General features: G+C 67.2%; 9 protein-coding genes across 9 annotated transcripts; 3 read left to right on the top strand and 6 right to left on the bottom strand.

Annotated features, from left to right (window-relative positions):
- Positions 1–966: 966 nt before the first annotated feature.
- Positions 967–1,869, bottom strand: EMIHUDRAFT_225864 (hypothetical protein; the record flags this gene model as incomplete). The annotated part of the gene is made up of 4 exons (XM_005789537.1): positions 967–1,076; positions 1,260–1,308; positions 1,547–1,645; positions 1,849–1,869. The coding sequence occupies 4 exons, from the start codon at positions 1,867–1,869 to the stop codon at positions 967–969; spliced, it is 279 nt and encodes a 92-aa protein (XP_005789594.1).
- An 809-nt stretch (positions 1,870–2,678) lies between these two features.
- EMIHUDRAFT_109981 (hypothetical protein) lies at positions 2,679–4,787 on the top strand (the record flags this gene model as incomplete). Its single annotated transcript, XM_005789536.1, has 2 exons — positions 2,679–3,912; positions 4,084–4,787. The coding sequence occupies 2 exons, from the start codon at positions 2,679–2,681 to the stop codon at positions 4,785–4,787; spliced, it is 1,938 nt and encodes a 645-aa protein (XP_005789593.1).
- A 605-nt stretch (positions 4,788–5,392) lies between these two features.
- EMIHUDRAFT_225862 (hypothetical protein) lies at positions 5,393–7,637 on the bottom strand (the record flags this gene model as incomplete). The annotated part of the gene is made up of 6 exons (XM_005789535.1): positions 5,393–5,809; positions 5,883–5,939; positions 6,082–6,132; positions 6,203–6,320; positions 6,406–6,548; positions 6,777–7,637. 6 exons carry the CDS (start codon positions 7,635–7,637, stop codon positions 5,393–5,395), a joined length of 1,647 nt encoding a protein of 548 aa, XP_005789592.1.
- A 175-nt stretch (positions 7,638–7,812) lies between these two features.
- Positions 7,813–8,916, bottom strand: EMIHUDRAFT_454964 (hypothetical protein; the record flags this gene model as incomplete). The annotated part of the gene is made up of 4 exons (XM_005789534.1): positions 7,813–8,015; positions 8,294–8,352; positions 8,427–8,527; positions 8,784–8,916. 4 exons carry the CDS (start codon positions 8,914–8,916, stop codon positions 7,928–7,930), a joined length of 381 nt encoding a protein of 126 aa, XP_005789591.1. The 3' UTR covers positions 7,813–7,927.
- Positions 8,917–10,279: 1,363 nt separating this feature from the next.
- On the bottom strand, positions 10,280–10,926 carry EMIHUDRAFT_362256 (hypothetical protein; the record flags this gene model as incomplete). Its single annotated transcript, XM_005789533.1, has 1 exon — positions 10,280–10,926. A coding segment is annotated over exon 1 (271 nt), but the record flags the coding sequence as incomplete, so codon positions are not given.
- A 230-nt stretch (positions 10,927–11,156) lies between these two features.
- EMIHUDRAFT_109979 (hypothetical protein) lies at positions 11,157–12,527 on the top strand (the record flags this gene model as incomplete). The annotated part of the gene is made up of 3 exons (XM_005789532.1): positions 11,157–11,315; positions 11,565–11,687; positions 12,165–12,527. 3 exons carry the CDS (start codon positions 11,157–11,159, stop codon positions 12,525–12,527), a joined length of 645 nt encoding a protein of 214 aa, XP_005789589.1.
- Positions 12,528–13,514: 987 nt separating this feature from the next.
- EMIHUDRAFT_225859 (hypothetical protein) lies at positions 13,515–14,957 on the bottom strand (the record flags this gene model as incomplete). The annotated part of the gene is made up of 5 exons (XM_005789531.1): positions 13,515–13,720; positions 13,880–13,944; positions 14,242–14,276; positions 14,775–14,827; positions 14,924–14,957. 5 exons carry the CDS (start codon positions 14,955–14,957, stop codon positions 13,515–13,517), a joined length of 393 nt encoding a protein of 130 aa, XP_005789588.1.
- Positions 14,958–15,071: 114 nt separating this feature from the next.
- On the bottom strand, positions 15,072–16,109 carry EMIHUDRAFT_440457 (hypothetical protein). Its single transcript, XM_005789530.1, has 4 exons — positions 15,728–16,109; positions 15,551–15,616; positions 15,248–15,454; positions 15,072–15,095 (listed from the first exon to the last, which is right to left on the bottom strand). Exons 1-3 carry the CDS (start codon positions 16,082–16,084, stop codon positions 15,371–15,373), a joined length of 507 nt encoding a protein of 168 aa, XP_005789587.1. The 5' UTR covers positions 16,085–16,109; the 3' UTR covers positions 15,072–15,095; positions 15,248–15,370.
- Positions 16,110–17,433: 1,324 nt separating this feature from the next.
- EMIHUDRAFT_429120 (hypothetical protein) lies at positions 17,434–20,001 on the top strand (the record flags this gene model as incomplete). Its single annotated transcript, XM_005789529.1, has 3 exons — positions 17,434–19,250; positions 19,338–19,430; positions 19,645–20,001. Coding segments are annotated over exons 1-3 (2,250 nt in total), but the record flags the coding sequence as incomplete, so codon positions are not given.
- Between the last annotated feature and the right edge of the window lie 5,179 nt (positions 20,002–25,180).

The following is a 25,180-nucleotide window of genomic DNA, read 5'->3' as shown; positions in this document are numbered from 1 at the left end:
CGATGTTCGCCAGGTTACGTGCCTCGCACGAAGATACGAGGTCGAGCGTGCGCTGCACCAGCTGCTCAAGCCGCTCCTCGTGCCGCCGCTCGACGCGCTGCTTGCCCAGTTTGTTCCACAGGTTCGCAGCGTGGATGTGGTTCAAGCTCGCGCTGTGGGCAGCAGAGAGCGCGAGCAATGCGTCAGCGCTGCCAGCATTTGAGATGTGGCTGCTGAGCTGCTTAGCGTTGAGCTGACCACCGGCAGCAGAGCTCTGCCGCTCGTCGCGCGATCCCGCACCACGCATCGGCGGTCGCTCCCGGCGACCGCTGTGCTGAGGCTGCCCCTCGCCGCGTTCGCGCCGGTCATCGCGCCGATCGTGCCAGTCGCGCTCGCGCTCGCCTCTGCCCCGATCGTCGTAGCCGCGCCGCTCGTCATGCCGCCCGTCATGGTGCGGCCGTTGCTCGCCGCGCAATGGCGCGTCGTGCCATCGCTCAGCGGGCAATTGTGGCTCAGCGTGCCTTCGCTGCTCGCGACCACTGCACCAAGAGTCGTTGTAGCCGCGCCGCTCGTCATGCCGCCCGTCATGGTGCGGCCATTGCTCGCCTTGCCAACGCTCGTCGCGCCGCCGCAGCTCATCCCGCCGCGGCTCATCGCGTGATCGCGACCGCCGTCGCTCGCCCTGCCATCGCCACTCTTCGCGTCCGCACTCGGCGCGCCGTTGCTCATCACGCCAGCGACGCTCCTCGCTCCGATGGGACATGTCTGAACTTGGCCGTTCCAGCATATCTCCTATTTACTTGATAAACCAGCCGATCCAACAATCCTTTCACACCGGACGGTAGAGCCGAATCTGACGGCCAGAAAGCTCACCAGCCTCGCAACACATGCCATACCCATCCCTGACAAGCGTGGTTTGACTCACAGAAGCCGCAGGCTACGTGGAGACATAGCTACGTGACCACGCAAAACACGCCCGGAGACGGCTCACATCCCGATATCCCGGGCTCCAACAATGGTCCCACTATCGGGCCTATCGCGGTCCGACGCCGGTCTACTTGGCTGTCCCCAGCCCACAGCTACCGGGTGCACCCAGCCTGGCCGCAGGAGGGCGGGCCCGGGCCGAACCTCCCACTCAGAGGTCCGTTGAAGTCGATCCGCGGCGCCGTCCCGAAGCAGCAGCCGCGGGAGCGGGAGCGGAGAAGCTCGTACTCGGACCGACGCGATAATATTGACGATGCAATGCCAACTGTGCGTACAATGACTTGTACACACATCACCTGGGTCATGATGGTCCATATGAAGGATGGACAGAGTCACGCACATCGCCTACACGGTCTGAGGGTGGTGAGGACTGATACATGCCCGGGTCGGGTTGAGTGCGATCGGAGAAGAACAAAGTGTGAACTATGCGCCAAATGCGCTGGTCAAGGGGATAGGAGGATGTTGGCGTCGAGCGAGATACGCGCGTCCGGGCCGTGTCAGCGGAACGTGGCCAGATACAAAGGAGGAGCGTGGGGAAAGAAATCGCGGGCGTTTAGCTCCCCGGCCCTGGATGTGAGGCTACCCAGAGAACGGCTTGCGGGTCTGCATTCCCGGCCGCGATGTTCTCGCCGCCGTACGGGGCTCCCTGAGCGCTGGCGCGCTGCCCCGGCGTTCTCCCATCCTGTGAAATGTGGCTGAAGTAGTTGTTGTCGGCCATGTCTTGCGAATGCAGCTGTGACGCCCGCCACAATCGGCAATCAAAAGCGAGCGGTTCCGGGTTGGGGGCGAATGATGTCCCTCCAGGGCAGGTGAAGCCCTCAGCCCGCTTGGCGTTGAGCAAGGCAAAGTGCTCCATTTCCCGTGAGCTGCGGCAGCCCTCGGCACCAACCGTGCATGTGCCAGCATTGACTGGCGGCGAGGGTGAGGGTGGCGGCAGCGGTGAGGGCGAGGGCGGCGGTGGCGGCCGGGGCGATGGCGGCGGCGGCGGCAAAGTCAAAGCGTCAGACACGCACGAGGCGCCCGTCGTTTGTGGCCAATTTCCGAAGCAGTTTGCGAGCTCTAGCGTCGAGCCGTCGTCCGAGGAGGCGGTGCAGCGCTTCGCAGCGGAGGCGCCAGGCGCGACGCTCGCGCCGCTGCGACCGCCGCGCGGCGCGCTGAGCCGCACGCAGCCGCAGGGCGTCACCTTCCTCCCGAACGAGGAGCACCAGGGCGGCTTCGTCGCGCTGCTGCGCAAGGGGGAGAGGAGGCAGGGGAGAGGAGGCAGGGGCGGGGGAGACTCCTCGAGGAGGAGAGGTGGGTCTCGGAGTACTAGGGGACAGGAGGTATCATGTGGGTCTTAGCTGCGTGTCGTGTGCGTGCACACGGACACGCGCGTGCACATGCACATGCACATGTACAGCATGCACATGTGGCAAAAGAAAGAAGAAAGAGATTGATTTCTTTCTCTCAAATCCGCTGGGTTTGATTGCGGAGAGTAAACCCCCCGAGTGTTGCACCCCCCGACCTCACAGGCCGCCCTTCACTTTCCGCTTCCTCTCGCACTTGCCCCGCCGCACCGCGCTGACGAACAGCCGCCCGCTGCACGCATGACCCCCGCGACGCCTGTTGCTCACGGAACCCGCCGCGCCCGCACCACTCCCACCCATGCGATGCGCCCTCGCTCGTCGCCCACCTTTGCTTCGCGCCTTCGCCCTGCTAGGTGCCATCAACACAAGATGCGGTCGTCGGCCCTTCTGCTCGCTGCGCTTCCCACACTCCTCGCCTTTGCGTCGCAGCCAGCCCCGGAGTGCGAGGGCCCCACGAAGCCCGAATGGCATAGCTCCTTCCCACCAAAGGAGCTCCTCGCGCCGCTCATGGGCCGCGGGCCCGGAACCTCATCGCACCAGGACATCTCGGATTGGTATTTAGCCAATCTCCCGGACCTTCCCGGTCCGCCCGAGATGACGCCGAAGGAGATCGAGATGGCGAAGATGGGCGTGGTCGACTATATTGAGGCACGCAAGGCAGGGACGGTGACCTGCGAGGAGTACGTCTCCTTGCTGGTGATGCGCCTCCGCCACTACGCTTCGATGAATGCGTTCATGTACCTAGACAACGACCCAACCTGGCCGGAGCGGGTCATCGAAGCGGCCAAGGCGATGGATGCCAAGGCGGCCGCGGAGGGCCTCAACTCGATTGCCCCGTTCTACGGCCTCCCGGTTCCGGCCAAGGGCACCATGGCGACGGTTGACTTCAAGTCGTCGGCCGGGGCTGGCATGCTGCATGACATGACCGCCCTTCAGGACGCCCAGATGCTCATCGACGTCAAGGCCGCCAACGGCATCATTTTCGGGAAGACCAATGTGCCCGAGTTCGCGAGCTCCATCATCACCTGCAACTACGCGAGCGGTTGCACGCAGTCGCCCTTCGGCCGCCTCATGTCAGCAGGCGGCTCGAGCGGCGGCTCGGGTTCGGCGGTGGCGACTCGCCTGGCGCCCATCGCGATCTCCGAGGACACGGGCTCGTCGACCCGCATCCCCGCCACGCAAAACGGCAACTTCGGCTATGACCCGACCCGCGGTCACTACGCGAATGATGGCAACCCTGGCTTCTCGTACGTGCTCGACCAGACCGGGTTGAACGCGCGGTCGATGGAGGACATCATCGCTTTCGACAGCGGCTTGTACGGTTACAACGCCTCTCAGTTCGGCGGGAAGAAGATCTCCGAGTTGCGCATCGGCGTGCCCCGCCATCCCTTCGTCGACATGTACGTCCCGAAGTGCGCAAACCCCAACCAGAACTTTGGCTTCTACCAGTTCCCGTCGATGATGCGCCCGTCGGTTCCCTTCATGGAGACGTACGAAAAGGCAAAGGTGGCGCTCGTGGCAGCAGGAGCGACGCTTGTCGACGCGGAGTACCCAGACGACGATGGAGACGGCAACGACAACCTCGATGAGGCTCTCTTCTGCAGTGCGCTGACGCTCCCCCTCTCCCCAGCAGCAGCAGCAGCAGCGGCGGCGGCGGCGGCAGCAGTGGTGGTGGTGGTGGTGGTAGCGGAGCACCAGCCCCCCCCCCCCCCCTTTACCCCGCGCCCCCCCCCCCCTTCCTGCCGACCCGCTTGCGTGCGTCCCGCCCCGGCAGTGAAGATGAAGGAGAGCGATGAGCTGCCCGTCTCGTGGCCACTAGACATCTTCCACACGGCGTACGGCCAGATGTCACAATGGCTCTACCAATACCTCAACACCTCAATCTCGATGAAGGATCTGATCGAGGACACTTGGTCTGCTGGCGCGACTCACGCGGGCATCGGCTTTCTCACGGCTTCGCTGTACACTGATGAGCTCCACTACGTCTTTCTCATGCAGGAGATGCGCAAGAAGGCCATACTCGCGTGGAACGAGTACATGGACAAGAACAATCTCGACCTCATCCTCGCCACCGGCGCGTCGCACACGCAGGACTACCTGTGCTCAACCACAGGCACGTGCGACATCCAGCTGCTCGACCAGGAGACGGGCGAGTTCTACACGGCACAGGCGGGAGCCTCCACGAACGCGCTCTTCACTCTCTTCCAGCACAAGATCCTCCCGCTGCCAAAGGTCGTCGTGCCTGCCGGTGTCGACGCGACAGGCAAGCCAGTGCCGTACGAGTTCCTCGGTCGCGGCGGTCCAAAGGGCATGCCCGCCGGAGAGATTCCGTACGTTTACGACAAGGAGGGCCTGAAGACGGTCGATGCGGGCTTCCTACAGGACGTCAAGGTTGCCGTGGACGCCATCCAGGCAAAGGACCCATCCCTGAAGCCGACGCCGCCCGACATGCTCAAGGGCGCAGGGAATTTGTTCTGAGATAGCTCCCGGCGATGTGAGGGGAGGCTCGACCGCCCTCACGAGCTGGTGCGTGCACCCGGCAGGAGCCAGCAGGTGGGGAAGCACTCAGCGCTTAGTGTGTACCCTGTGGGGCTCGCCGAGCCGCCCCCTAGCGTGACCCATCTGCAACGCTCTCTATGTAGCAAGGTCAGTTAGCGTGACGCCTGTACCTCCTCGATGAAACGTCCGCGTGACTGTCTGTGTACACTTGACTCTCTCTCTCTCTCGCGATCGCGGTGTGTTCGTGTGACGTGTGTGGGGGAGAGAACAGATCGATATCGCAGCGCGTGTGCTCTTCGATGTATGGCCCTTTGTCTGTGTCGCTCTTCGCGGGCAGAGACTGGGGTGTTCCGTTCACCCGGCGCCGCCCCCACGCCCCAGGCCCAGCGCGCCCTCTGGACCGGGGCGTGCGGCGAAAGCCGAAACCGGGACACCTCTTCCTAAACGTTGATTTGTGTGAAGCCGCCATACTTTGATCGAGAATGTGTGGAGACCCTGCAGCTGCACACACGTTACGAGCATGCTCACACGCTCACCTATGGCTATGCAGGATCGTCACGTCCTAACTTTGGCCCCTTGTATTTTCACTTTGGTATCAGGCGAGGCCGCAGCCTGAGCGTCGCCGCCGGGCGAAGCGGCAGCGGCGGCGGCGAGTACTCGACAGCCTGCAGCTTGAAGGCTCTCATCGTCCCGCCGAGTGCGTCGCGCGGGTCGTCCGACTCCCTCTCGGGCCCGGTGAGCAGGCCGTTGGAGCGGAGGAAGTCGAGTGTCGCACGACGCCCTGCAGCGCAATTCACGGCGCCGCCGCCGTGACCCGCCTCCTCAAAGATGAGCTGCGTGACGTCATTCCCGGCGCCGCGAGCCGCCTCTGCAAAGCGAGTCGTCTGGTCGCACGGCACGACCTGGTCCGCTCCGCCCGTCAGCAGCAGCATCGGAGGCAGCTTTGGCCTCGACGCGAACCAGAGAGGCGACACGGACGCCGCATCGTCGGCGGGGTAAGCCTGCACAGGATAGCGTGCCCCGATAACGGCGACACTTAGCGAGGGACACTGCGCAAGGAGGGGGTGCGTCGACTTTTTCTTTTTTCTTTTTGTCCTCTCGGGGGAATGTTCTCTCGGCGCCCATGGCCTTCTGAGGTTTCGTACAGTACTAATGACGTCCTTCTTACCCCTTCGGACATCGGTGTGTGCGTATCTGTGGTGTCTAATTCCTCCGGTGTGCTACAGGCGGCTCAGCGCGACTGCTTCACGCAGAACATGCCGTCTTGGGGCACCAACCAATTGTCAGAATCCTTTCCGTAATAAGGCATCCTGGTTGCCTGTCCCTGTGTATTCAGCTCGCAGAATCTGTGTGCTGGCTCACCTCATAGGAATTGCATGCTTCTTCTGCCGCACAGAGTTGAGCGCAGATGGGATCCATACAGAATATGTAATGCCCCCCCGAGAAAAAGTCTGCATAGAGCGAGCCTGGGGTGCCTTCTGCTCGTCCACGCGGCGAGCATGCGGGTATTGCCTGCTCATCGCATGTGGGGTCGATCGGCGTCAAACGGTATGGGCATTTCTTGCCCCCGCAGTATTCTGGTTTGATGGCCTCACACAGCATCTTGTTGTACGCAGTCTGCCTCAGGCCCTCTGTCGGATACGGGTCTTCCCACACCGCCTTACTGAGACGCGTCACCTCGGCCTCATCCATGATTTTGACCGTCCTCCAAGCATTGGTGTGGACATAGCCTTTCTGCTCCTCGAAACCGTTTGCTGCACAAGGCTTCGGTGGCGGCCAAGAGTCGGGGTCAAGTCGGTCGGGAATGCCGTCGCTGTCCGAGTCGGCCGTGCCTTCCTCGGCATCGGGGATGCCGTCGCCGTCCAAATCGGGATCGAGGTTGTCGGGGATCCCATCGCTGTCGGTGTCGGGACTAGGCGGTGACGGTGCTGTAATCGAAGCCACGGGGGCCGCGCTGGGCGGGCAAACCTCGGAGAGGCGGCGGCGCTCCTCTTCCACAGCGGGATCGGCGAGGCGCTCGATGGACGAAGCATCGACCGTGTCGGCTGCTTTTGCACCGTCTTTGGATGCGGGCTCGCCCCTCATCGCGTCGAAGCGCGAAAAGCGAAACTTGGATGCGTGTGCGCTCAGCACCTCGTAGTCGGACGCCGTGCCCTCGATGGCGCCCTCGGCCTGGGCGCTGGTGGTGTAGAAGCCGGCCCAAGGGTAGAGGTCCTTCTTTCCGTTGAGTGGCTCTTGCCGCGTGTACGACTGGCCGATTAGGCCGTGTGGTCTGTCGCGAGATGGCGCGTCGCCGCGCGCGGAGAATCCGATGTCGAGGCGGTGCTCGGCGCCCGAGACCAGGCAGCCCTTGCACGTGTGCATGCCGTGCACCTTCATGGTCCAGTTTCGGAATGCGAAGGTGGCGCTCGAGTAGTCCATTGCCATCTTGAGGCCGAAGCAATCCTTCTTGCCGTGAGCGCCGAACTTGAAGGGGCGGCCGACGCAGGTTCCGTTCACCACCTGCCACCCAAAGTTGTTGGACGAGAGCTCCGACGCGAAAAATGAGGCCGTGGCGAGCTTCTGCGGGGAGAGCTGCGCGGTGATGTGCGCCTCGGTGAGAAAGGTGCCGTTGATGGTCAGGGCACCGCCGTGCATCTTGAAGACAGCCTCCTCCGTCTTGACGTTCACCGACAGTCCGGGCGCAGACAGGAAGTTGTAGAGCGTGTTGTGGCGGCCGCGCAGGTCGGCGGAGCCTCCGTAGGCAAAATTGATGTGCGGGTCCCGGAAGACATTGCTCTCGAGACACGGGTCTTCCGAGGCCAGCGGCATAACCAACAGCGGCAGCATTGCCCGCCAAAGGTCGCCTCGGCGGCCCACGATGCGCTTGGAACTGTGTGGCCAAGCCGACGGGCCTTGCGGCTTGCACGTTGGGTCCAATTTCGCAAACGCGATTACGCACACTTCAGAGCTGCACGCAAGGGGGGCCTCCCGGACGCATGATCCTAGCCCAATACGTCCCACGGAGCACGTTTCGATTTTTGACATAATTAAATGCACTGCCCCCGCACGGTACTAATAGTCGTAGTTTTGGCACCGCTGCCCTTCACGGCACCACACCGCCGCTTGACAGCCCGAGATTAGCCTAGCAGCGAGTGGGCATCGCCTGCCGGTCGGCTGGGCACGAGCCAAGCACTTGGGCGGCCGTCAACCGAGTCCGAGCGGCGCCTGAGGTGGGTGCCACGGCGTCTGCACGAAGGCGTGGCGGGGTGAGGAGCCAGGAGTGGTGAACACCTCCCCGTCGGGCGCGCGGCGCGTCGGATGGTCCGCCGAGGCCGCCGCCGCCCCGGCGGCGGCGATGGGGGCGGCGGGGCCGACCCGGTCGGCGTTTGTCGGCTCCACCTACAGAAGAGCAGTCTCTGTGGGTCGACGATACTAACTCGGTAGTAACGCGGGGCGGTGCTGTGCGGCGCCGAGTTGTGCGCGAGGCGACCTCCTGAGGCTACCTGAGCTGGCAATGGATGCCACCAGGACGCACGGCTAGCAGGAGCCAGTCAGGCATGCCCTGCTGTGGAGCAGAGCCGGCTGGCGCACCGGCGATACTAACTCAGCGCGCCGCGAGAGGCGAATCTGGGCGACTTTGGAGGCGCAGTTCTCGAGGTTGCCGTCGACGATTGATGTCGGGTAAATTGTCACTGCCGTCCGGGCAGGTCTTCTCTCAGCAGGCCGAGCGCCGTGGCCTGGCTCGGCTCGCCGCGAACGCCGCGAATTTATCAGGACCAAAACTCACGACACCTCGATACTAACAAAGACTCCGATACATGAGGTACCAACATCCATCCTGGGATGATCGCACAATTTATCCTGGGGCAGCTCTTACCCTAGCTGCCGTAGGCACCTTTGGGGGGTTTGACTCTCAAAGGAAGGTAGGGGCGGCAGTGAGTCGAGTGGGTTGGGGCCGGTTGTTGGTTGGCGAATGTATCTTGAACAAATAACTTTCTTTTTTCACGCCCTCCTTTATTCTTTTTTGCACGGCCTCCGCCTCCCAACCGCACCGCGCGCGCCTATCGCTAGCGCTGCTCACACTGCATCTGCGGTGAGGTCCGGAACGCTCGCATGTGAAGCTCATGTGACGTGCCATGGGAACAGCATATCTCGGGTTGACTCGGCCAGACAAAATCCCCGAGAGGCGTGGTAGTACCTCGCCAGGGTTGGAGCACTTGCATTTTCGCTTCGCTGTGCGCCCGGGACAGAGTGAGAGTCGCACACACACACACCCCGGGTGACTTCCTAGGTAGAGGGAGTAAATGGAGGACGACGAGTGCGACATACCCGTGCTGTTCGCGAATAACCGATGGCTCAAGCGTTGTGCTGATCTACGACGGAAGTGCGAAAGAGCTCCGGCTCTTTCTCTTCAAGCGTGCGTGGCTTTGGCAGTGGGCTCGGTGACGAGTTAGCCAAGATTTGCGAGATTCCCACAGGCTGCCGTTTTGCGATAGGCTATCGAGGTCATCGCAATGAAAACAAGGTGAGCATTGCTGCAGTATCACCAGAAAATGGAGGGAGTGCGGCAATGGTGCGGCCACCAGCCGAATTCAGTAACACACCCGTATTATCTCTCTCTCGTCTTTGCACTCTCTCTTGCCTCTTCGTTCGGTGCCAGTCTTCTACAGACAGCGTATAGCAGTCGTGCAAGCCCCCACACAGCAAAGCACTGCCCAGCCTGCGACAAGCTTGTTGCACGCGTAGCAACAGATCATACAAAGCATATGCAACAACGTTGAAAGCGGTCGCTGGTTGGTCGAAAGAAAGAAAGAAAACGGACAACCCAAGGGAGGGATGGGAGGACGGCACGCCGCCACCACACAGGGATTTCAAGGAGAGGGGTGTGATGCGCTAGCCGTCGCCCGCCCTTGGGCGTCCGCCTCTTCCTATCTCTCTTCGCAGTCTCTCGCCGATTCTCGCTGCAACCTTCATGCCACCTCGCGGTCGTCCCACTCTCGTCGTTCTCTCCCTTGTCGCTTCTTCCTCTGTCGCGTCGCTCTCCTCTGCCTCGTTCTGCGACGCCGCCGCCGCCTGCCGATCCCTTGTTCTCGCGGCTTCAGTTCTTTCGCCTTTCGGCGCAACTCCGCCCTCCTCGCGGCATATTTTGGCCCCTCGAGTTTATCGAGCTCTCCTCGCGCAAGGACGACTCTTCTGACGCCCACTGCGATCATTTCACATTTGAGAGAGAGAGAGAGAGAGAGAGAGAGAGATTTGAAGACCAACATTTGCCGCCAACCAAGTCATGTCGTTGCTCAGGTCCACTCTCTCTTCGAACACTTGTGCCTCCACAGATGGTGCTGGCGCTGGGGCCCCCTTCGGGTGCATCGTGACGATCACCACAGGTGTTGGTCGCGCTGAATTCAAATCTAAAGATATAAGGGCCTCGCGTTGTCCGCCGTTTATCCCCGTGACCTGCGCAATTCGTGATACCGAGGAGTCTCGAGCTTCAGCTGGTCCTACCATCATGCCGCTCTCGGAACCGCAGCGGCGCGAGCGCCGCGCCGCGCAGCGCGCTGCCGAGGCTCAGGACGCGGCTCGCGGGCAGCGCAACCGCCCGGCGCCGAGCCGGTGCTAGGCCGCCTCCGCTGCGCCTGCTTCCTTGCGCGCCGCTGGACGTCGGCCGAGAAGACCGCTTCCCTCTGGGGACCCGACTCCGCGAAGATCGCGCGCGCGTCGTGAGTGGCGGCGCGCGCGCGATCTCCGTTCCCGGCCACGCCGGTCGCAGTGGCATGGGCTCCCAGGCTCAAAAGCGCTCCCGTCAACAGCGAGCGAGCGCCGCCGCTGCTCCTCCTCCCGCCGCCGCTCCGCTCACCGAGACAAACTCGGTGCCGCCGTTCTCGCCGCCGCCGCCACCGCCGCCGCCTCGCCCCTCGCCTCCGTCACCGCCGCCCTCCATCTCGCGGCGGCGTCCCTCTGATGGCGCGGGCGCCTCGCTCACCGGCGCCTCGCCGCCGCCCCCCCCCTTCTCGCGCCGCTCCGCTCGAGCGTGGCCGCCGCCTCCCCTGTCAATCCCGCCGCCTCCCCTGTCATCCCGCCGCCCGCACCACCGCCGCCACCGCCTCGCGCCTCGCCGCCGCCGCCACCGACCGCCCTCTCCCCTACGCCGCTGAGCGCGCCGCGGTGCAGGGGGCGAGCCCCCGCTGCGCAGCCTCACCGCAGTGCACTGCGCTCTCCGCGCCCCTGACGATTAGTTGGTGTTGCACAGCATGGAGCTCGGCGAGCGTTTAGCGAGCCCCTCAGCTAGTTCTTTAAAGAGTCATCAGGGAGAGAGTTTGACGAAGGGCGTTGATGGCGCATGTCAATGCAGTGGACCTGTCAGCGGGTATGTTGTTGCAGCTTCCCGCGGACATCCAGCGCCTCATCTTCAAGCAGCCCTGTCTCGGCTCGCGCGAGCTGAGCAGCCTGGAGGCGACGAGCCGCGCTGTGCGCTCGCTCGTCGACGAGGACGTGTGGCGTCAGGCGCTCTTGCGAACTGCGCTCCGGGTGCGGGGGTGGGCGCTGTGCGATCGCGCCCTGCTTGGCGTGAGAGTCTGCGCCCTACGTGCCGCAACGCGTGGCATAGAACGCTCAGTCGGTCCGGTTGATGGCCGTCGGGCGCACGGCGGCCGGCGCAAGACTGGCGTTGCGAGGGCGCGGGTTACAGGCGGCGCACCCTTCCTGCCTTATCTTGCGGCGCCTGCCCAGCTCGCCGCCGCGCTCACCGCTCATGCGCCATCCGCGGCCGCGTCGGAGGCTGGCGAGAACGAGGAGGAGGACGTGGGCCACTTTTCACTCGGCGCCGCCTCTCTGCAGTGCCTGAGGGTGAGGGGCCACGAGGTGCGATACGTGGGGACGGCGCTCGGCGGGGACCGCGCGGTGCGAGGCGGCCTGCCGCTGCCACAGCATCGGCACATGTCCCTCCGAGCGGTGTCGCCGCAGCGGCTTGTGGCGGACGAGGTCTTGGTGGCTTACTTTGAGGTTACGATCTGGCCGCGCGGCGGCGGTGCGGCTGAGCCGGAGTGGCTGCCGCAGAGCGACTGCGTTGCCGTTGGCCTCGGCTCGCGCGACTTCCCTCTCGATGGCAGGCGAGGCGGTGGACTGCGAGAGGGGAGAGTGGGGACACGCAGTGGGCGCCGGTGGCCACCGGCTGAGTGAGGCACTCGCGATCTCGCCCGCATCTCGACTCGCATCTCACCCACATCTCGCCCGCATCTCGACTCGCATCTCACCCACATCTCGCCCACGCCTCGATCTCGACTCATCTCTCGACTCATCTCTCGACCCATTCACGCCACCCGCAGGCAGCCGGGGTGGGACAGCGCGTCCTTTGGCTACCACTCCGACGACGGACAGGCCTTCCACGGCCATGGCGCCTCCGGCCGGCCCCTCGGCCCCGCCTGCTCGCCCGGAGACGTTGTGGGCGCGGGCTACTCGCTGCTCTCCCGCCGCGTCTTCTTTAGTCGCAACGGCGTCTTCCTCGGAGCGCCATACGTCGCGCCGGCGCAGCTGATGCCGCTCTACCCCCTCGTCGGGCTCGACTCGCGCGCGCCGGTCGAGTTCAACTTCGGCGCGTCTCCGTTTGCGCTGGACACGGCTTCGCTGCCGCCCTCACTGCACCGGCCGGCCACCTCCAAGCTTTCCCGCGTCACCAGCCTCGAGGCGGCCGTGCGGTCGGCACTGGCTTGCGTGGTGCCGGCGTGGGGCCCGGCCGGCTGACTGAGGCCGCGTGCGGTGTGTTTAGCGGTCTGGCCCCTTGCGTGTGTCTGTGTCCGTGTCGCTTGTGATCCCCGTGGCACCCCTCATCGCGCTTGTGTCCGTGTGCACCCGTGCGCCGCGCGTGCGGCGTGGCCCCGTTCGGCTGCGTCGAGACGGCCCACTGACCCGTTGCGCGTAGGCAGGGCGCCAGCGCGCCACTTCCGAGCTCTCCCCGTCCCCCCGTCATGCGCTCATGCCCCCCGTGCATGTTATGTGCATGTGCATGTCTCCGAGTACTCACCTCCGCATGTGTCTCGTTCGATGTCAAGTGCGAAATGGCCCCCGTCGTGCGGCCTGGCCCCTAGTGGTGTGTGCACCTCTGGTACTCGTTCCGCGTACTTGGTAGTTCTGGTTCTCCGCGCCCCGGTGCCCGGTCCCGTGTGCGGTACTGTGTGGTGTGTTTGCAGGGCAAGGTGTCTGCGTGATGGTTCACAGTTCACGAGTTCAGCCGGCAGGGTCTCAGCACTCAGGAGCGCTTTCCTCAGTGTTCGGTGTGTTCCGCTTTCAGCTACACCTACGACCTAGAGCTAGACAGCTCGTGAACGTGGTTCACGCCTTCACCCCGCCCTCCCCGGGCGCCGGGAAGTGCGCCGGGGACCCCGGTCCCCGCCCGCCGCGCGGCCCCCGGTGAGCGGTGTTGTATTACCAATTAATTACGCGCTCGTTAACCGCGGCGTTATACTTATAGATCGTTCACTCACCTGTTTCCGACACTCCGTCCAATAAAACTCCACACACAAACGACTCACAGACGGCCCCCCTCTCACAGCTAATCGGGGTGCCGCGCCCCGCGCGGGTGTGTATTTTCGAGTGTGCCACCTGCTTCGCGCCACGAAACGCAAACGACGACAGCGACGCCGGCGCGCGGCGCCCTGCCTGCTCCTCCCAATGCCAAAGCTCGCTGTGGAGCCAGCGCCGACGGCGCGGTCACATGCCGCGGTGGAGCCCTCATGCACCCACCGCCCGAAGCTTCCTCTTCTTCCTCCCGCGCTTGCCGCGGCCGCGCAGCGCCTCCGCCCTGATCTTCTCGATCTTGTGCAGATGCGCCGCCGTCACGCGTTCCACATACGCGCCCCCTTCCGCCGCCCGCTGCGCCGCGGCGCGCTCGGCGTAGGCTGCCCGCCGCTCCGCGCGCTCCGCCACCGCCCGCTCGCCTTCTAACCGCAGGGCTTTGGCCTTGGCCGCGGCGCAAACGGTCGTTGCGGACGGGAGCGGCGGCGGCGGGGCGGCCGCCGGCTGGGCGGCCGCCGGCGGGGCGGCGTCGACTTCGGCGATGGCGGCGGGCTCGACGCCGACGCCAAACTCCGGCACACGCGCGACGGCCGCCTTGAAGAAGAACTTGTAGCGCAGCTCCTTGAAGCGCCGCTCCGAGGCGGACCTGAGAGTCGACGCGTGGAGGGGAGGCGGTGGAGAAGGAGGCGGTGGGGTGGGAGGCCGTGGCGCGTGTGGGGGGGGGGGGGGGAAGGGGGGGGGCCAAAAAAGGGGGCGGCGGCAAAAGGGGCGGCCAGGGAAAAAACTGGGGAAACGGCCGCGGGGGGGAGGATGATGGTGGTAGGAGGGGGAACGGCGATGGAGGCGGTGGAGGTGGCGGGGGGGCGAGGGGGGTCACTGACACGTCGCGTCACCGACACGTCGTGGGCGCGCCGTGGGCGTGGGCGACGCTCGTGAGTGTGACGTTATCGGTGGAGGATCGACGTAGCTGGCAGTGGCCTGGGCGGCGGTGCGTGGCGGGCACGAGCGGAGGTGTGTCTGGGAGGTGCTGCGCACAGCGCTGCCGACTCGTCGCGCGACGCCGCGGCCGCCTTCTCCTTCTCCTCGGCGGCGGCGGCGGCGGCGGCGTCCAGCTTCTCGCGCAGGGAGCCTGTGGGGCGGGGGTGCCAGGCCGAGTGGCGCGCGGGGAGAAGCGCGAGGCGAGGCGTGTCGCGGACCCACTAGGTGTCGTGGAATCGCGGGAGTCTTGCTGTGAGGCGTGCGCGCGGCGCGGGCGGCTGGCACGGAAGGGTAGGGGCGAGGGTGCGGTGCGGGGGGAGGAGCGTGGCCGACCACACAGCGGCGCTGGAAGCGAAAGGGGGGGGGGTGGGGGATGGAGAGGGCGCGTGTGGTGAGGGGACGCGGCGCCGACGGCGGCGAGGGCTACGACGGCGGCGAGGGCTACGACGGCGAGGGGGGCGAGGGGGGGCGAGGCGCGCCTGAGAAGGCCAGGTCGACAATGCCCGGCGCCTCCGCCTTGGGCCCCTCGTGGCAGCCGCCGACGAACTCGCCTAGGGAAGGCGTCACGGACGCGTCGCTTGCTCACCCCCGCCCCTGCTCCCCCTCCGGCCGCTGCGGTTGGCTTCGCTCGTCTAGCGTATAGGTACTCTCGAGGGTGGAGGGGAAGACGTAGGGCTGCATGCGCGCCTTCCAACCGAGGCCCCTCCACCCTCACTACTCGCTGCCTACTCGCTGCCTCGAGGGAGGGGGGGAAGAAGCCAGGTTGAGCTGGACTCGCCAGGCCGAGGCCCCTCCCCGAAAGGCAGCCCCCGAGGAGCTCTCACGACTCCTGTCTCCCTCTCTTTAACGAGGCGATCTCTCCACATATCTCCCCATATCTCCCCATATCTCTACATATCTCGGACTCGATCTTCAACGAGGCGAGACATCTCTCCCCATATCTCCCCATATCTCCCCGTATCTCCCCGTATCTCCCCAGATCCGGTGTCAACACGCGCCGACCGGCTGACGACGCGAAGCTGGCGGAGATGCAGCGTGCGGCGCAGGCATCCCTCGCCGATCTCTCGCCGATCTCGATCTCTCCCCGATCTCGGCTAGATCTCGCCCCCGATCCAGACGGAGGGAAACGCGGCGCAGCCCGTGAGGCGATGCAGCTCGGCACGGCGCACGGCACCCTCCTGCGGGCGGCGGGCGGCGGGGGGCGGTGGTGAGGGACGCAACACAAGCCGTGTGCGAGCGAGGTGTGCGCTTCTGTGCGGCGTCGAGGCCCGCGCCTCGCTCTTTGGGTCAAGGTCGATGAGGCGCGGCTCTGCGCCGGCGAGGCGGAGGAGGCGCGCGGCCTGCGGGGAGCAGGGGGAGGAGCGCTGGGGAGCAGGGAATGTGTGTCGGCGGGTAAGGGCAGGTGCCCGCGCTTGACCGCGCACGTGCGGCGGGAGGCGGGCGGCGCGCGCCTTGCTGCTCTCCTCGCCGCTCTCGCAGGAAAACACGACGACCTGCGCCGAGCGCGCAAGCCGCGCCACGTCCTCGGCAGCCCCGGCGCGGTCGTACTCGCCCGCAGCTGCCTTGGCGACCCTGTCCTGTCGCACCTGCCTCTGGAACTCCGCCTGCAGCCGCCGCCGCGCCCTCGTCTCGGCGTCGCCTTCGCCCTTGCGCATCGGGTGCGGCCGCGCCGCGGCGAACCGGCTGGCGCCCGTTCCAAAGTTTTGCGGCTGCCCGATGGCGTTGAAGGGGGCCGCCAGGCTGCCCGGCGAGTAGGGGGCGGGGCGGGAGGCCAGGGCGAGCAGCAAGGCGGGCTGGACGCTGATCATCTGAAGCGATCACACCGCGCCTTCGAAGGTCGAGGAAGGACCCTGCTGCCGGGCGGCAGTACTCGCCTCGCAAGGCGCGCACCGGCTGCTCTGGCTGCTGCGCCGGCGGCCGCTGCGCTGGCCGCTGCTGCGCCGGCTGGCGGGCGGTACGGCCGCCGGCGGCCGCTGCACCCGCGCCTTCCCTCGCGGGCGCCGTCGCGCCGCGCGCGCCCAACTCTGCTGGCACGACACGGCACGCGTCGTCACACAGCCGCGGAGAACAGGCGGTGCTGTGCGTGAAGCGCGCGCGATCTCGTACGTTTAAGGCTGGATCCGGCCATTCCAAGGGTATACCTTTGAGAATCCCCAGCGTCCCACCCTCCCTAGTCACACTCTCAATATCTCGACTCTCCAACACGAAGTGCTGCGATTGGTGGTGGCCCATTTCTTTTTTCCTTTCTTTTTTTGGGTCCTGACTCCTGTGGGCACCCTAGAAGCACACCCAGCGGGCCGGATGATTGGCATCGGGTTGCGGGCTAGAGAGCCCTAGCCCTGGGGGGGTGCGCGTTCGCAGGGAAAGGGCCGTAAAGTAAACACGGTCTCCGAGGGTTGGCTCTGCGCTTTGGCTTTCCCCTAGCTGCGGAACGCCCCCTCTACTCGGAGCTAATATTAAATAGAACCCCCCGCCCCGAGCCACGAGAGGCCTCCCTACCCCCACTCCAGTGTCCAGGGCTCCTCCCACCCCTCGGTCCTCTTGATTTTACACTCGTTTCACAGCATTTTTCGAAGAAACTTCTCCATTAACATTCGTATATGACCCCCTAAAACATCCTGGAGATATATCTACTCTATTTATTTATTTATTTACCCCCTAAAACACCCTTACTTATCCCTAATTTATAACTTAACCCCATTTTTCTTCATCTCTACATCTCTTTTAAATATTCACCTCAGACGTACATGAACCACTGCTCGACGGGCTCTACCACGACACGCATTCCCTATAGTCTAGTTGGTTAGGATATTCGGCTCTCACCCGAAAGACCAGGGTTCGAGTCCCTGTGGGGAAATCCTCCTTTTGCGCTGTGTTCCGTCTTCTTTTCCGGTGCGCCAGCCCGAATCCCTTTTCCGCCACCGTCAGCCGCTCCAGCTCCACTCCTCCTTCTGCCAATCTTCTTCTGCAGGCGGCGGCCTCTTCCGCAGGAGGAGGCGCTGCAGGCTCCTCCTCAGCGCCGTGCCGCCGCAGCATCGCACGACCACCGCCCTTCCACCCAAACAGCTCGAATCCAGCAGCAGGAGCCAGAGAGAGAGTTAGAGTCTCCGGCCTCGCGTCGTGAAGTAGCTGTGTTGGCGCTGTCTGCGAACCGCGCCACCGCGCTTTCGTTGGATGACAAAGCGCAAGGCGCGCGCTACCGTCCCGGGGGGCGCTCGCATGGATCTCAAGGGCGGCAAGCCGGGCGCGCTCGTCGGCCGGCGCCTCACCGTCAAGTACCAGGAGGATGAGGGCGCCCCCGCGGTACCGTACCTCGGCGTCGTGACGTGGACAGAGCCCGGCCGGCTGTACGCCTGCTTCGATGGCTTTGACGAGGCGGACGGCGCGTGGGTAGACGACTCGGACGAGTGGGGTTGGAGCCCGGCCGCGCAGCCAGCGCCCGACCCGCCGGGTGCGTGGACGCCGGGAGAGCCCGCGCCGCCGATCGACAAGATCTTCCTCTCGCGAGAGTGCAAGCCGGCTGCCGGCGCGGTGCCCGCGGCCGGCGTGCCGCCCGACGCGGCGGAGCCGCCGCCCGCGCGACACGACGAGCTGCTCGTCAAGTGGAAGGGGCTCGCCCACGTGCACTGCCAGTGGGTTCCGCGCGCCGCGCTGGAGGCGGAGCACTCGAACAAGCAGCGCGTGCAGCGGTGGGTGCGGGCGCACTCGAGTGGGGAAGCGGTGGAAAACACGTGGGGCCTGGACGGCGACGATGCGGCGGCGGGCGCCAAGGACGACGAGCTCGGCTACAACGCCGACTTCAACCTCGTCGAGCGCATCGTTGCGAGCGAGGCGGCCGATGAGGCGCCGCCGCGCTTCCTGGTCAAGTGGCGCGGGCTGCCTTATGCGAGCTGCACGTGGGAGGGCCCTCGCACTCTCCTCGAGGAGCAGCGGGCTATCCTCGCGTGGCAGGCGCGCGAGCAGCCGCCGCCGCCGCGCGAGCTGCGCGTCGCGACGACGCGCTCCCGGCCGCCGCGCTCCGCCTTCGTCAAGCTGACGGAGTCGCCGGTCTTCAAGGACGGCCGCCGGCTCCGGCCGTACCAGCTCGAGGGGCTGAACTGGCTGCTCTTCTCGTGGTACGCGCGCCGCTCTGTGATGCTCGCCGACGAGATGGGGCTGGGCAAGACCATCCAGTCCATCTCCACGCTGCACCACCTGTGGACACACGAGCACGTACGCGGGCCGTTCCTCGTCGTCGCGCCGCTCTCGACGCTCGCGCACTGGAAGCGAGAGTTTGACGAGTGGACCGAGATGAACGCAGTCGTCTACCACGGCACAGCCGAGTCGCGCGAGGTGCTCCGGACGCACGAGTGGCGCTTTGCAGACGGCGGCGCAGCCGGCTCCAAAGACTCGAGGGACGAGCACGAGCCCGCGCTGTACAAGTTCCACGCCCTGGTCACGTCGTACGAGGTGATCAAGCAGGACCTCTCCTTGCTCAAGGCGGTGCCGTGGCGCTACATGGTCATCGACGAGGCGCACCGCCTCAAGAACCGCGACTCGGCCCTCGCCACGGACCTGCGCGCGCTGCGCGTGGAGCACATGCACCTGCTCTCCGGCACGCCGCTGCAAAACAACACGACGGAGCTGTGGGCGCTGCTCACCTTCCTCGACCCCGACCTCTTCCCCTCGCTGCCCGCCTTTCTGGAGGAGTTTGGCACGCTCACCGACGCGGCGCAGGTCGAGCGGCTCAACACTCGCATCCGGCCGTACCTGCTGCGCCGGCAGAAGAATGACGTCGAGAAGTCGCTCACGCCGCTCGAGGAGACCATCGTGTGGGTCGAGATGACGCTCTTCCAGAAGCGGACCTACCGCGCCATCCTCGAGGGCGAGCGCGAGCTCCTCGTCGGCGGCGTCACCGGCGCGGCGCTACCCTCGCTGGTCAACTTGCAGATGGAGCTGCGCAAGTGCTGCAACCACCCCTACTTGATCAAGGGCGTCGAGGCGCACGCGTCGGACCAGTTGCGCGCGGCGGAGGGGGAGGCGGCCTCCTCGGACGGCGGCGGCGCAGCGGCGGTCAACGAGTTCCTCGCCGCGTCGGGCAAGTGTGTGCTCCTCGACAAGCTTCTGCCCAAGCTGCGGCGCGAGGGGCACCGCGTGCTGATCTTTTCGCAGATGGTGGGAGATGAGATGCTGTCTCCGCTCACGCCGCCACCCGACCGTGAATCGTTGCCCAACATTGTTGTGGGCTGCACACTCCCTGCTGGCGTGCGCATGCTCACCTCCTCTCTGGCTGCCTCACCCCGAGATCGCGCGAGATCACCCCGGAGATATCAACGCCCCCGAGGCCGCGCGAGCCCCCCCCCCCCCCTCCCCCTCCCCCAACGCACAGGTGCGCATGCTCGACATCCTCTCGGACTACCTGCTCGAGCGGCGCTACTCGCACGAGCGGCTCGACGGGACGATCCGCGGCGACCTTCGCCAGGCCGCCATCGACCGCTTCTGCCGCCCCGACTCGGACACCTTTATCTTCCTCCTCTCGACGCGCGCGGGCGGACTCGGGATCAACCTGACCGCCGCCGACACCTGCATCCTGATGGACTCGGACTGGAACCCGCAGAACGACGTGCAGGCGATGGCCCGCTCGCACCGGATCGGGCAGACCAAGCGCGTCAAGGTCTTTCGCCTCGTGACGCGCAACACTTACGAGGCGGAGATGGTGGAGCGCGCCAACCGCAAGCTCGGCCTCGAGCGCGCCATGAACGCCGACCGCGCCGCCGACGGCTTGCCCGACGGGCGCGGCGGCGCAAAGCCGGCCGGGCCGACGCAGGACCGCGCGGAGATCGACGCGATGCTGAAGCGGGGCGCGTACAACATCTTCATGGAGGACGGCGGCGACGGCGACGCGCGCTTCAAGCAGTTCTCCGAGGCCGACATCGACGAGATCCTCGAGTCCTCCTCCACCAAGGTGACGTACGGCGGCGAGGACTCCGGCTCGGGCTCCGTCTTCTCCAAGGCGGCCTTCATCGCCGACGACAATGAGCTGGCGCGCGATTCTCGGCGTACCTCGGGTGTGATCTCGGCGGATCTCGGGTGTGTCATCTCGGACAGCGGCGCCGCGGGGGAGTACGGACAGCGAGGAGTGGGAGGGGAGTGGGAGGGCCGTGTGAGGGCAAAGGCGCAGCGGCCGCCGGAGGCCCGCCGCAGTCTCCCCGGCCGACACATCCTGACAGGCTTTCAGCTCGGGCGGCAGTTGCCGCCGGCGCATGCGTTCGTTATCGCGACCCCCAACTCTCTCTCGCCCCCGCCCCCCGCCCCACTCTTCCAGGACATGGACGACCCCGAGTTCTGGACCAAGATCCTGCCCGAGCTCGAGAAGAAGGACCCCGCGCTCGCCGAGTACTTCCTCAAGCGGCAGACCAAGCAGGTCAAGCGCTTTGGCATGGCGGAGGACCCTAGAAGCGGGACGCGTAGTCGCGTAGTCGCTGTATCGTCTCTTCTCGTATTCCGCTACACTCGGCCGTCTTCGGCTGCATTCGGCTGGATTCGCTGCCCTCGTACCCCTCGTACTCACAAAGTGCTCTGAGTAGACGCTGCACGACACCGCCTTCCCGCCCCGATGTTCGTGTATTCACAGGCGGACGACGGCGAGCTCGACGACGACGAACTCGACTTTCTCTCGCGGCGCGGCGGCCGCGCCTACAAGTCGGGCCGCGGGCGCGACGACGACGACGCGCGCCGCGCGGCACGGCGCGCGCTCGCGCACGTCTGGTCGAAGACGGAGCGGATGAACTGCGAGCGCGCGCTCCTGTCGTTCGGCTTTGGCGAGATCTAGCCGAGATCTAGCCGAGATTTAGTTTGGCCCCCCCCCCCCCCCTCCCCCCCCCCGGCTCCGACTGATTGGTTCGTTTCCGCAACGGGTAGGCCGCTGGTCGCGGATCAAGGAGGCGGCCCAGGGCGGCACCAAGCTGCGCTCCGAGGAAGAGATCTCGCAGTTCGGGCTCGCGTTCCTCTGCCTCTGCACCGGCGTGCCCGTCGCGTCGGTCGGCTTCGTGAGCGGCGTCGACGACGGTGCGTCGGGCGCCGCAGACGACGATTTGGAGCCGGCGTCGGCGTAGGGCAGGATGGGCTGGCGCGTGCAGGACATGTCGGACATGTCCTGGAGATGTCCCGTAGGCCGACGAGCGGCCGTCGGCGGCGTCGGCGGCGGAGCGGGAGGGCATCGCGGCCGCGCGCGAGGTGTTGCGCGAGATGGGTGTGGCGGTGCCCTCGCTCACGCGCGCGCAGGAGGAGGAGCTCGAGCCGCTCGTCTCTGCGGGTGTGGGACACTTCCGATACACTTCCTTCCGCCCCTCCCCCTCCATCGCGACACACGCCGCCGCCGCCCTCGCCTCGGCCCGAGCTGCCTTGCGACGCCCCTCGCCGCTGCACCCGCTCAGCGCGCTCCTCCGCCGCCTCCTTCGTCTCCCCGTGCCCCTGCCCCTCCCCCTCCTCCCCCTCCCCCTCCCCCTCCCCCTCCCCCTCCCCCTCCCCCTCCCCCTCCTCCTCCTCCTCCTCCTCCTCCTCCTCCTCCTCCTCCTCCTCGCCACCGCTTGTGACATGCCGCTGACGTGTCCACGACGTTGCCGCAGGCGGCGCCGAGTACGCTGAGCGGGTCCACAAGCTCGGCGCGTCGCTGCTGCAGCGGCTCCTCGCGCTCAAGCGGCTCTCCGACGCGATCGAGCGACACCCCTCGCCCTTCGACACCTTCGAGGCGCCGCCGGCGCCGGGCGGTGTGGGCAGGCATCCTGCCGTCAGCTGGACCCCGCGCGACGACGCGCTGCTGCTGCTCGGCGTGTACAAGCACGGCTTCCGCGCGTACGAGGAGGTGCGGGACGACCCCGAGCTCCCGTTCTCGTGCCTCGCCGGCTACGCGCCGCTCCCACCGCCGCTGCCGCAGCCATCGGCCTCCGGCGACGGCGCAGGGCCGACGCCGCAGCACGCGGACTTTGACGCGCTCGACGTGTTGCCGCTCTCGCCGCCGCCGCCGCCCGCCGCGGCAGAGGCGGCGCGCGCGGCGGCAGCGGCTGCCACCGCCCGCCCGGCAGGGTTCGAAGCGGAGGGAGGCCGCCCGCCGCGGGGCGTGCCGGCGTTTCTGCCGGAGCGGGAGTTCCGCGAGCGCGCAAAGGTGCCGACGCGCCGCAAGCGCGGCGCCCGCCCGCGACGCATTCGCGACATGTGCGGCGATGGTCGTGCCCCGTAGGCGCTGATGGACGCCGTGGGCGAGGCGGAGAGGCGGCGAGACGAGGCGATCGCGCGCGACGAGGAGTGGGAGGTGGAGTGGCAGCGCGAGCTGCGCGGCGAGGCGCCCGCCGCCGCGGCAGTGCCGACGGCGCCCCGCAGCGGCAAGTGGAGGGAGTGGTACGCGTGCGGCGTGCTGGAAAGCGAGCATGCGGCGTGGAGCATGTTTGACTAGTACGTTTTTGAGCGCGCGCAGAGAACCAGCGGGAAGAGATACATCTGTGAACCGCCGCGTGGCCTTTCTTTCCCGCACGCGCCACGCCGCACAGCTGCAGCGTGCAGGGCCCCAGGGTGGGCGTCAACCAACTGGTACACCAAGAAAAAGAAACTGGTGTTGTCCATGCTAAATTCCTTTGGTATTCACACTAGCCAAAAGAAAACGCGCACGCCGAAATCGTGTCGTGCCCGCTGTTCACCAGGATTCGGTGGGCCAGATGCTCGCCGCATCGCTCGCCCTGCTCGCGTCGGGGGGGCCTTTGCCGCCGCCCTTCCCGCCCGCGTCGCCGGCGCCGCCCCCCAGCCCGCCGGCGCTGCCGCCAGCTCCGCCGTCCGACCCATGCTCGGACGACCCGGACTACGCGCTCTGCAGCAGCGACTGCAACTGTGACGACCCTCGCAACAAGGGCTGCGGCTGCGACTACTGGAGGGGCTACGAATGTAAGGACGGCGGCTTCGGCTGGAACTCCGAACGCGAGAAAGCCGACCTCTTGCGCGCATGCCCAGTCGCGTGCACAGACGTCGTCAACCCGTGCCCACCGCCGCCCGGGCCCCCCGACCCACCGCCCTTCCCGCCGGACTCGGCGCCGCAGCCGCCGCCGAACCCGCCGCCCTCCGCCCCGCCCTCGCCGACCCCGCCGCCCTTCCCGCCGGACGCGGCGCCGCGGCCCCCTCCGCCGCCGCCCTTCCCGCCGGGCAAGGCGTCGAAGCCGCCGCCGCCGACCCCGCCGCCATTCTCTCCTCTCGACAGGGCGCCGACGCCGCCGCCCTTCCCGCCGGGCAAGGCGCCGACGCCGCCGCCCTTCCCGCCGGGCGAAGCCCCCGCCCCGCCTCCTCACCCTCCGGGCAAGGCGCCGACGCCGCCGCCCTTCCCGCCGGGCAAGGCGCCGACGCCGCCGCCCTTCCCGCCGGGCGAAGCCCCCGCCCCGCCTCCTCACCCTCCGGGCAAGGCACCGACGCCGCCGCCCTTCCCGCCGGGCAAGGCGCCGACGCCGCCGCCCTTCCCGCCGGGCAAGGCGCCGACGCCGCCGCCCTTCCCGCCGGGCGGAGCCCCCGCCCCGCCTCCTCACCCTCCGGGCAAGGCGCCGACGCCGCCGCCCTTCCCGCCGGGCAAGGCGCCGACGCCGCCGCCCTTCCCGCCGGGCAAGGCACCGACGCCGCCGCCCTTCCCGCCGGGCGAAGCCCCCGCCCCGCCTCCTCACCCTCCGGGCAAGGCACCGACGCCGCCGCCCTTCCCGCCGGGCAAGGCGCCGATGCCGCCGCCGCCGCACCCTCCGGGCAAGGCACCGACGCCGCCGCCGTCGCCCTCGCCCTCTCCGCCGCCACCGTCGGCCTCGCCCTCTCCGCCACCGTCGGCTTCGCCGTCGCCGCCGCCACCGTCGGCCTCGCCCTCGTCGCCACCGCCGCCAGCCCCGCCCTCGTCGCCTCCTCACCCTCCGGAGAAGGCGCCGACGCCGCCGCCGTACCCTCCAGGCAAGGCGCCGACGCCGCCGCCCTTCCCGCCGGGCGAAGCCCCCGCCCCGCCTCCTCACCCTCCGGGCAAGGCACCGACGCCGCCGCCCTTCCCGCCGGGCAAGGCGCCGACGCCGCCGCCGTACCCTCCAGGCAAGGCGCCGACGCCGCCGCCCTTCCCGCCGGGCGAAGCCCCCGCCCCGCCTCCTCACCCTCCGGGCAAGGCGCCGACGCCGCCGCCCTTCCCGCCGGGCAAGGCGCCGACGCCGCCGCCCTTCCCGCCGGGCGAAGCCCCCGCCCCGCCTCCTCACCCTCCGGGCAAGGCGCCGACGCCGCCGCCCTTCCCGCCGGGCAAGGCGCCGACGCCGCCGCCCTTCCCGCCGGGCGAAGCCCCCGCCCCGCCTCCTCACCCTCCGGGCAAGGCACCGACGCCGCCGCCCTTCCCGCCGGGCAAGGCGCCGATGCCGCCGCCGCCGCACCCTCCGGGCAAGGCACCGACGCCGCCCTCTGTGCCGCCGCCGTCGCCGCCGCTGCCGCCTTTGTCACCGCCGCCTGTGCTACCGCCCCCCTCTCCGCCGACGCCGCCGGCCATTCCACCTCCACCCTTCCCGCCTCTGCCGCCGCTGGTCTTACCGTCGCCGCCGCCGCCGCCGGCCTCGCCCCCGCCGCCGCCCAAGGTGGGCTGCACAAACCCCGCGGCGGACAACTACGACTCCCTCGCTGGGGTTGACGACGGCAGCTGCACGTTCACCGTGTACGGCTGCCTCGACAGGTCCTACCCAGCCCGTAGCACTCATTCCTTCGTAGCACTTGAGTCAACATGGTAGCGCGTAGCACTCGGTCGATCCGTGACGGAATGAATCACGACGTGGCTCTTGACTCGTAGCACCGCCCTGAACTTCTTCCCCGAAGGCGAGGCGGGGTGCGAGGCTGTTCCGATCTCGTACGCGGAGATCTCGTGCCCGTGCGTCGCCAACGTC

Source organism: Emiliania huxleyi, assembly GCF_000372725.1.
Source record: "Emiliania huxleyi CCMP1516 chromosome Unknown EMIHUscaffold_127, whole genome shotgun sequence".
Classification (NCBI taxonomy): Eukaryota; Haptophyta; order Isochrysidales; family Noelaerhabdaceae; genus Emiliania; species Emiliania huxleyi.
Note: the sequence above shows the minus strand (reverse complement) of the source record. Positions and strands in the feature narration are given on the sequence as shown.